Below are 10802 nucleotides of genomic sequence, written 5' to 3'. Positions count from 1 at the left end.
TTGTCTTCCAACAAGACAATGATCCAAAACATAAAGCAAAATCTACAATGGAATGGTTCAAAAATAAACATATCCAGGTGTTAGAATGGCCAAGTCAAAGTCCAGACCTGAATCCAATCGAGAATCTGTGGAAAGAACTGGAAACTGCTGTTCACAAATGCTCTGCATCCAACCTCACTGAGCTCGAGCTGTTTTGCAAGGAGGAATGGGAAAAAAATTCAGTCTCTCGATGTGCAAAACTGATAGAGACATACCCCAAGCGACTTACAGCTGTAATCGCAGCAAAAGGTGGCACTACAAAGTATTAACTTAAGGGGGCTGAATAATTTTGCACGCCCAATTTTTCAGTTTTTGATTTGTTAAAAAAGTTTTAAATATCCAATAAATGTCGTTCCACTTCATGATTGTGTCCCACTTGTTGTTGATTCTTCACAAAAAAATACAGTTTTATATCTTTATGTTTGAAGCCTGAAATGTGGCAAAAGGTCAAGGGGGCCGAATACTTTCGCAAGGCACTGTATGGACGATCCAGGGGGGATGTCCCCAACAACAACAATATCACAACCTAGATCCTAAATGTTTAATCCTGTGAACTAAGTTTATAGTGCACTACATATGGGACCCTATGTGCCCTGGTCAAAAGTAGTGCACTATATAGGGAACAGGGCGCCATTTGGGACACAATCCCTCAATCAGAAAAGGAAGGCAGCACACTGGGAGAGATTCTAAAAGGAGAAGAGACTGGGATTTTGTGGATGTTCATCCAGTCTTCCCTCTAGTGTCTCCTTAAGATGGAAGGTAGCCTAGCAGTTAAGAGTGCTGGGCCAAGAACTGAAAAGTCACTGATTCGAACCCCCGAGCCGACTAGGGGAGAAATCTATCGATGTGCCTTTGAGCAAGGCACTTAAACCTAATTGCTCCTGTAATTCGCTCTGGATAAGATGGTCTGCTAAATGACAACAATAACAAAGCAACACACAGAATATTAGAATAGACTTCTTTAAATCTTAACTGGTTCCATATATGAGGAGAGGGTGAAATTGGCCATAGTTCTGACCACTGATTGAGATGCTATCACCTTTTCTAGGCCTACTATTTGCACAGAGCTTATGTCTTCCGTTCAAACATTCCACAGCCATATAGACTACCAATAGAAATATCCATTTTTTTAAAAGAAAAGATTCTGATGCGGCTTTTTCTCGTTGAGCTTGACCCTGCTCTCTTGTGAAGATAGAAATGGAACTCAAATTCAACCATCTTGCTTGCCTCAGTGTTGGGAAACGATACAATGTCGCCACTTAGTGGTCAATTCTTCAACTGCTACCAGGCTAAGCCAAGACAGATAAATACAGGTTATCTTTCTAGAATTGTGGTGCTTCAAATGAAATATTAATGGCCCCTTTCGATTTCCCCCACAGATATGAACACATTTTTTTCTTAGACTCAGTTCTGAGAAAAGGCATCAGAAAATGAAAGACCTGGGCTACTATTTTTGTTATTTTTATTTAACTCGGCAAGTCAGTTAAGAACAAATGCTTATTTACAATGATGGCCTACACCGGCCAAACCCTGACAACACTAGGCCAATTGTGCGCAGCTCTATGGGACTCCCAATCACGGCCGGTAGTGATACAGCCTGGAATTGAACCAGGGTAGTGAAGCATCAAGCACTGAGATCCAATGCTGCCTTAGACCGCTGCGTCACTCGGGAGCCCCTACTCCATTGTTTAGGGATCTGTTTTTCCTCATAAAATAACTTTGTATACAATGTAGGTTAGGCTATATCTTAAAATAATATTGTTTTAAAGTAATGTTGCAGTCATGGAAAGTCATTCCATGAGCAATAGAGACATTACATTACACATATTCTGCTATTTGCTTGTGAAAATGTCATGGGATGTATTTGCTCTATTTAAATTGTTCCACTCGTTGGGCACAATTACATTGTGCACATCTGACAGAGTGTGGCTTTAATTGGCATCAATGTATAACATGTGTAGGCTACCATATTTTTGTTTATGTACAAAAATATATTTCCGACAGAGGGCATTGTAGAGTTTTATCTATGATGTAACAGCAGCATCTCCCGTCTCTGTTGTTGTACGCCCCGAAAACACAGCATCAGCACCAGCGCGTCAACACCACCAGCCTGCCTGCTTTCTGTGCTTACTTAGGTAACCTGCCTCCGTTCCACCATGAGGTTTCCATGACAAAGAAAGCGGCGAGACTAGGCCTCCATTCCTCCTTCTCTGTCTCATTTCGCGCAGTTATGTCTTTGGTTCGCGGCTCCCTCTCGCCATGCCTGCGGACCGCCTGTACCTGCTTTTCTCGCTGGTTGTGATCTCCTGCGGGGATGGTGTCGTGAGGGCGGCGCCGGAGGGTGGTGTCCTCGGGGGCCTAATCACGCTGCTGGCCGCCGAGGACAATGCCATCGCCACTGTCCCAAACGGATCCATCACCGGCCAGACGGTCCTTTCTCAGGTTCAGACTCCGTCTGCCCTAACACCAGGTACAGGAGATGTTTGCGGTATATTTGGGTTGGGCTGCGGGTTTGAGGGCCTGTCCAGCATGTTAAAATGGTGGGGAGGAAATGTTCAGTGTGGAGAGAATAAAACATTGGGCATGATAATGGAACTGATAATAATTTCTCATTGATAATATCATATAGGACGATATAGGATGATGATATTAACCTATATGATATTTTGTGTATTTATCTCACTCAACATAGGCTACACCAATAATGCATACAAAAGCCTCGCAGAAATACAATGATGTTTTAAAACAATGTACACAATGATTGAACGGTTATCAGTAAACCTATGCACACCGGTTTTACCAACGTTGTCTTCACCTATTATAGAGTATCCTACGCATTCAATATGAAGTATCTTACTAAGATTTATGACTTTCACTGCAATCTAAGTCTGTCCCCTCAGATTCCCCTGACAACTAATCGGATTTAGTGTTATGATTTCATTTGAAGGTTTTCGAGATTAGGGGATTATCAGTATGGCCAGTGTGAAACTGTGCTTGTAATGATCAGGGTTTTAATGCTTTAGTACAGCACACTCACACCATATCTTTTTCACCATTGCCTTGCTTCAGAAGTCCTTGATTTAATTGACTAAGCCTCATCATATTAGTTAGAGTTATTATCACGAGTAACTATGATCAGATTAGATTAGTAAACAGATTGTAGTCTATAAATAGGCTACATTTGATCATTGTTGCTGATTTGTCGGGGCAGCCTTGTATGCTAAATAGGACCTGGCCTATAGCATCAGTGTGTGTGTTGGTGGGGCAGGGGTGTGTGCTGTGCATATGAAGTGTGTGTGTGTGTGTGTGTGTGTGTGTGTGTGTGTGTGTGTGTGTGTGTGTGTGTGTGTGTGTGTGTGTGTGTGTGTGTGTGTGTGTGTGTGTGTGTGTGTGTGTGTGTGTGTGTGTGTGTGTTCGTGCATGTGTTGTAGGGGAGGGAATGTCGTCTGGCAACGCACAAGGCCACTCAAAGATGCTACAGCACTTTGATCTATTTTTCATTACCTCTCACAGATTCAGCTCTCATCACATGTTCATGTGCAGTTAAGGTTCCTGAGATAATTCATAGAGCTGCCACTGAATCTGAGGAGACTGTTTAAATGGGATCCCTGCATTCACAAAGCCACACACCGGCATACACCTTCAGATAAACCATCAAAAACACCTTTAAATGCACCTCCTTGGTCTTTTAGTGTAGTCTTGTCTCTTTGTATGTGGCTTTGTAAATGATTTGTTCCACCGCAAAGGTTGTGTTCTGCACTGGTACATTCTATGAACATACATTAATGTTCTGCAATTCTAGTGTACAAACAAAAGTTTAATATTACTTTGTCATTGCAATACACAAACTGCCTCACTTCCTGTGTTTCACTTCCTGTTTCCTGTGTCTCCCCAGAGCCGCCCTTTGCCCTGAGGGTCCTAGTGAAGGATCAGGTGACCCGGCGGCGCCTGGGCGGGGCCCAGGTGGGGGTGTTTGTCAACCACACCCTGAGGAGCCAGGCCCTGACTGGGGAGAAGGGAGAGGTGCTTCTCAGGGTCCCCTACAGCCTGGGACTCAGCCTCACCATTGTAGCTAGCATGGAGGGATACGTCCTCTCCCCGTTGCCCTGGAGGACCACCAAGAGACCTAGTGAGTAGCACTGTGACAGTCTGGCCCCACCTGGAGGAGCCCCTGAGAAGCACCCAACCAGCTGACCTATGGGTGTTGGGTGTGGCTAAATTCTAGAGTTTAAACTGGGATAGTTCACCCAAACTACTAAATTATATAGCTGTTTGTTTCCTTTCCTTTAAAGCATTGATTTGACACAATGAGCAAAATAAGGTGTTCGCCTACCTTGTCACATAGCACATTAGCATCAGTGTTTGTTTTTGCGTTGGAGCAAAGCACAATTTAATCCTGTACACTGCATTAATTGTATTGATTTCTTACTCTCAGAAGCAGGATGCACTCACTATGTATAGAACGTGTAGCCAGCGAGTCTGAGGCAAGCGTTTTGTGCTGAAATGTAACACCATAATGCCATGTCATATCTAGTGTCAGCTAATTGCAGCTGTATTGAATAAGAAGTTAAGGGGACTCTGACCACCATTTAGACATGCTGTATTTAGTAAGAGGAGACTGCTGCTCTTAGGGCTGCTCTCCTCTCTCTCTCTCTCTCTCTCTCTCTCTCTCTCTCTCTCTCTCTCTCTCTCTCTCTCTCTCTCTCTCTCGAATAAGGCAGAGCAAAGGAGAAAAAGAAAGAGCGAGAACAGAGAAAGATAAAGAGAGAGAGAACAGAGCAAGATAAAGAGAGAGAGAACAGAGCAAGATAAAGAGAGAAGGGGCAAAGAAAGAACTGAGAGAGAGGTGACTGGTGGTACAAGCTATGCTCAGCGTCATCAAATGTCACTTCCCTTCTCTCTAGTCCTACACGCAGGACCATAAAAAGCCCTTTTCAATGTCGCCATCTACTGGTGTCTTTGTAGAAGTACAGGAACATGACGCTACAAAGGGACCTTTTTGAAAGTACATCTGAATAGTGTCTAGTGAGTTCCTGACTGGAATGTCACCTGACCTGACCTCATGTGTATACAGTATTCTCCTCAGTGACCTTATCGCTGCTCCCTCAAAACCAAGGCAACATCTGGCTGTTTGACGACTCCGTGCTCATCACTGGGAAGTTACCTGGTATGTGCACACATCTGGAAACTGTCACTTCAACATAACCCTAAATGTGATGCAACATCTTACTCTTTAAACAATTTTAGTCTACTGTGGCAGAAGTGCTTTGGTGGAGGGAATGAACTCCATCTGGTATTTTTGTTCTTATTTCCACAGACATCTCCTACCAGCCCAGCGTTCAATTCCCCAAGAGTCACCTGATGCTCTCTGACGGCAGTAACACCTCCACAGTGATGGCCTACCTGACCGTGCCACAGCGCCACCTAGGCAAGGACTGTGTCAACTGCACCCCAGGCATCATTCACAACAAGTCAGGTGGGCTCAGCAAATCGAATACATGGAGTGCAGTGCACCAACTAATGGTAATGTGAGATGGTATTGATACATGAAAGTAAGCATTGAACACTTCCAAGATTGAGGAATACTTCAAGATTCTGAACTGAAGTAGCCCTGTTCATTTGCTGAAAACTATTCCTCTTTAATGTTGTAGTGTTTGTAGAGGGATTTTTAAACGTTGGACATGTTGTAATTCTCTCCCGTGTGTTTGTATGTCACAGGAGGTTGGTGGCATCTTAATTGGGGAGGACAGGCTCGTGGTAATGGCTGGAGCGGAATTAGTGGAATGGTATCAAATACATCAAACACATGGTTTCCATGTGTTTGATGCCATTCCATTTGCTCCCTTCCAGCCATTATTATGAGCCGTCCTCCCCTCAGCAGCCTCCACTGTTGTATGTGTGTTCAGTGTTCAGGAGTGTTGAGTTGCGGGCGATGGCAGTGGTCAGCACTCTGCTGTACTCTGGCGGTCAGGAGGTCCAGGTGAAAGGCCCCATCCAGATCTCCCTGCCCCTGGCACACACCACCAACCTGAGGCCCTCGGACACCCTCCCTGCCTGGGACTTCAACACCAAGACAGGTGGGGAATATAGCTACTAGAGAAGTTTGTGGTCATACGCACGTCCTTAAAAACATACAGCATGCGCTGGGTTAATAAAGAATACTTGTAAAGAACAGGAAAGCCTGCACACTGTTTATGCTCTCAATTCACCTCTTTATTGACAATGTTTTGATCCAAACCGGCTCTTCGTCTGGTCAAAACGAAGATGAAGATCCGGTTTGGATCGAAACGTTGTCAATAAAGAGGTGAGAATTGGGAGCATAAACAGTGTCCAGGCCTTCCTGTTCTTTATGAATATAGTTATTAGTGCAACAGAAGGACAAGGACTGGAACTACCTTAGTAACTTGTTCAAAGGCTTTGTTTACAAAATACTTCCTGTGTTCACTTACTTTGTGGAACTGGAAGTATCTGCTTGTGTCTTCCAAGTTTTACTTCATACATTTTCCTCACAACGTTTCGTCCTCCAGGTGCTTGGGAGAACCAGGGTCTGGGGATAGTGAAGATGGTTGGAGATCATCTGGTCTGGACCTACATTGCTTCTCACCTGGGTTACTGGATCGCTGCACCCCTACCCTCCTCCAACGGTATAACGATTGTAACGGTCCAAAAGGAAGAATTTGTGAATTTAATGTTACAAATGAGCTCAATGATGGAGTATCACTCTCAGTATTGTCTTCAAACATGGTTTACTATCCTGGAGAACATATTGACCACAATCAACATAATATAATCAACTCATCTCTGTCTGTACCTGTCTAGGTTATATGGGCCATGCCAGCTCAATGGAATTCCTCTCCTACCACACCTACCTGCTCGTAGGAATACTGGGTGGGACTCTGGTTATAGTCTTGGGGTTTCTGGCTGTGCTGCTGTGTCAATGTGGGTAAGAGACCAACCTCATTAACTAACGTTACTGATTGTGTGGCAACTGCAGCTGGAAATATCACAGATGGGGGTGTGTGGGGCGAAGGGGGCGAAGGGGGTTGTACAAAATGTTTACAGTAAGTTATACAATTTGAAACATTTGAATGGCCAGGATTGTTCTACAAATGATTGACACAAATGCTGATTATATGAAGTTAAACGTACACATAACAAAGATCCCCCAAAAGACCCACTGTGTATTGACTACCTTCTCTGCTTCTCAACCAACCTGCTGTGTTGACTGTCATCTGCAGAGGTTCAGGTTCCTCTCGTGGGCCGAGGAGGAGAGCACGGTTCTCGAAGCGGTCCGCTCTGAAGAAGGACCAGACCACCTCCACCCACATGGAGGAAGGGCATGCCATGATGTCCTTCCACCCCGGAGACAGAGCCCACGGCCTGGCCTCGCGCAGCGTCCAGTGTGACCCCTCCACCCCCAGGCACAACAAAGCCAACTACAACATCTATGTGGAAGACCCCGGGCGTGGGTCCGCCCTCCTGTATGAAAATGTGGGGAGCGGGGCCAAGGGACCCCCGACATCACACCACTACATCAACAGTGAGGAGGTGGCCAGGCTGAGGGAGAGGTCCAGAGAGGAGCGGAACAGAGCCCACCTGGGTGGAGGTGCTCAGCTGCTCCACCTTTACAACCAGCCTGTGGCCATCCTCCAGGCCCCGGAGCGCTTCAGCTGCCAGGGTGGGGAGCAGCAAGGATCAGGCTGCAAGTCGGCCACCTTCCCCCGTAACGGAGGAGCCTATGACAACCACTCCCACTCTGAGCAGGGCGGTCATGACAGCTACACCCAGACCCTCCCTAAGAACCCCCACCATGCCCAGGGAACCAACCCCCAGCAGGGTGGCCAGGACCAGCCCCCGACCCTGGAGACCACTCCCCAAGGCCCAGCCTCTAATCCTGGGGCTTGGGGCCGTTACAGCAGCCTCCCGGAGTCCTCCGTTTCCGTCCCCGGTACTCTGAATGAGGCGGCCGGAATGAGGGCCTTCAGCAGTGGGATGGGGGGCCCCAGTGAACTCCAGGGGATATCAGAGCGTACACTCCTGGAGCTGACCCGAGGCAAGGCCTCGTCGCCTCACCCCAGGGCCTGGTTCGTCTCCCTGGATGGGAAACCAGCCGCCTCAGTCCGCCACTCCATCATAGAGCTCCAGGGACGCCACCCACGGCCCCCCAGCAGCAACGATACCAGTCTGGACTCTGGCGTGGACATGAATGAGCCCCAGCAGAGTGTGAGGGAGGCGGAGCGAGAGAGGCCTTCCATCCGGGGCTCGTTCCCCCACCACAGCAGAGGGCGCTACAGCGAGGAGCAGGACCTGAGCAGCAGTGAGAGCGGCACCACCGCCACCTGCACCCCTGAAGACCCCTACCTGAGGAACATTCTGGACGGGAGCAGCGGGGCCATCCCCAATATCCCGGAGGAGCGGGACGGAATGGACACGTCCAGTGCACAGGAAGACAGTGAGTCGAGGGGGACACCGCCCCCACGCAGGCTGAGGAAGGTGAGGGAGAAGGGGAGGGCCGAGAAGAGAAGCGCCAGGCACCATGTCAGAGAAGAGAGGCCTCTGGTCAAACGGAGCTAAGGCACTGCTCACCAGAGATGGACTGGGATGGGACTTATTTCAATACCAGTCAATTCTGGAAGTGTATTGACATTATTGGCATTCAGTAGTTAATGGGCATGTTTCATGTCCAGTTGCATGGTCAGTGCTTTTTCCTGAATTGGCTGTGATGGTTACAGAAATGTTGAATCTGTCAAGAAAACAGAAATGTTGAATCTGTCAAGAAAGGATTGAGTTTATTGTTGATTGTTTTCCTATAGGGGTCGTATGTTGACGGACAGCTGAGACAGCGTATGGCGATGTTAAAGCGTTTTCTGTGGTTTGATGGATGTGTATGCCCCAGTCCTTTTAAAAGGAATAGTTAGATAGATGCTAGTGGAGACAGCAGTAGTATGGCTTCAGATCGTCTCATTCCTGGCATCTGCGTCAAAGAAGATGTGTTCTTTACACTGCCTGCGATGAGGAGTTAGAGATACTGTATAGAGAGATAATGAAGGGTAATTAGAGAGGATAGAGGGCTGTATTGGGATCTGGCAGCAGAGACGGACAGGGATACAGTCCTCCTGTACAGAACACTGACACTTACCCACCGTGATTGCCTGCCTTTACAGGAAATCGATATTAACACCATTGCCTGCTCTGCTCACAGCGTTTAAGACTGGCTGTACCCAGCCATCTGTCTATCGCTCTGTTTGTAAACTAGACACTGATTCACAGCTGTCCCTTTTAGAGGTCTTCTTTACACCTCTATTAATGGGGAAATACCATTATTTCTTTGAGAATGCATGAAAGGTATAAAGTCAAATGTTGTGTATGAAAAGAGGAAAGTGTGTGTATTTGACTTGTAGTGTGAAGACAATGGAAAGGATTCTCTTCTTAGGGACATTAAGTCTGAGGGATACTAATCCAAACATGTGTTACTTTAACGTATTCTTCTTCAAATAGTTACTGTTGATGTTCAATGATTCCTGTTCCACGAGCAGATCTTACACAACACATCGCTGTCCTTACATACAGATGGAGTATGGGGAGGTGGTCAGTTTAAGCTTTCATTGTTCAGTCTGAAAAGCACAGAACACTTTCATTTGCCTGTTTGTGATGCATTGGAGCACAATTGGGAACGATATACGTAATATAATTTGATTGGTTAGAACCCACTGCAATGAGAACGTAATAAGCGTAACATAAAACACTCAAATAAATGAAAGCACTCAAATGTTTTTTGTTTTTTTTTGTAAAAAGTGAGGTGGTATTTCAAATGAACACAAACTATATTGCTGTGATGGACTGATACATTTGGTGAAGCACACAATCTCCTCCTGAAAATGATCTGACCAGCGATATCAGTCGTCCTGCTGCTAAATTTGAAACAACATTCATATTTTGCCCATATTTAGTCTTCCTCGTGGTGTGACATCACACACGCCAGTCCTTCAGTTTGTATTAGGATAAATACTGTACATGAATAGCTTTATTTGGTATGTACATACTGAAGCATATGATCTAGTATGTGTGATCGTGTATTTGTATGTATGTATGCATACGTCGTCTCATCCTTTCTCAGCAACTGCGACGAAAAATGTTCCGAGAGAATGAGAATGCTTCTCAGAGTGAAGAAGAAAGATGTGCTTTTTTGAGCCATCATCACTATTCATAAACCCAAGCTTCAGTGTATGTGCTTTACTTCGGAGGTTTGTTACATTATTGTATGTTAGCTTTGGTGCGATGAATAGGTTCAAATGTGATCCGGGGTGTAAAAAGCTTGACGACGTAGCAACTTGTACCTTCTAAATGTAGCAGCGCAAGTTATACACCTGACGAATGCAGCGCTGATTTATGAAGCTTAAAATGATTGAATGCTGAACATGTTGTTGTTGTTGTCGCCACTGATGAAGGTTATGAAAAACAAGATGTTTCAACCGTTGGAGAATTGTATAAAGTATAGTATGTAATAATATTTCTCAGAGACAAAACAGACCCCACTGGCCCATCCTTTTCAAAGTGGCCTTCACTGAATGTATTTCCTTGTATTTATTTCATTGTAATGTCGTGTATTTCTACTGTCCGTATTCATTTAACATTAACTGGCATTCAGGCTTTTGAAACGGGCATTTCTTGTGTTGATTACGTCAGTATATTACAGTAGTGTGATTAGTCTGCCTTTTTGTGCACTTATCAATGCCTAAGTAATAAACTCACTTGATACCAAG

The 10802-nt window shown here is 45.6% G+C and overlaps 1 protein-coding gene across 1 annotated transcript; it reads left to right on the top strand.

The window, feature by feature from the left end:
- The first annotated feature begins 2122 nt into the window (after nucleotides 1–2122).
- LOC135542769 (protein FAM171B-like) lies at nucleotides 2123–10801 on the top strand. Its single transcript, XM_064969954.1, has 8 exons — nucleotides 2123–2509; nucleotides 3935–4168; nucleotides 5114–5206; nucleotides 5357–5515; nucleotides 5946–6116; nucleotides 6567–6683; nucleotides 6859–6982; nucleotides 7278–10801. Exons 1-8 carry the CDS (start codon nucleotides 2299–2301, stop codon nucleotides 8611–8613), a joined length of 2445 nt encoding a protein of 814 aa, XP_064826026.1. The 5' UTR covers nucleotides 2123–2298; the 3' UTR covers nucleotides 8614–10801.
- The last annotated feature ends 1 nt before the right edge of the window (nucleotide 10802 follows it).

This window comes from Oncorhynchus masou, chromosome 6 (genome assembly GCF_036934945.1).
Source record: "Oncorhynchus masou masou isolate Uvic2021 chromosome 6, UVic_Omas_1.1, whole genome shotgun sequence".
Lineage (NCBI taxonomy): Eukaryota > Metazoa > Chordata > Actinopteri > Salmoniformes > Salmonidae > Oncorhynchus > Oncorhynchus masou.
This window is presented reverse-complemented; position numbering and strand designations above follow the sequence as displayed.

Coding starts and splice junctions, on each gene's coding strand:
- LOC135542769 (XM_064969954.1), top strand. CDS start 2,299: ATGCCTGCGGACCGCCTGTACCTGCTTTTCTCGCTGGTTGTGATCTCC. Junction 5,207..5,356: donor CATCACTGGGAAGTTACCTG/GTATGTGCACAC, acceptor TTATTTCCACAG/ACATCTCCTACCAGCCCAGC. Junction 5,516..5,945: donor CATCATTCACAACAAGTCAG/GTGGGCTCAGCA, acceptor ATGTGTGTTCAG/TGTTCAGGAGTGTTGAGTTG.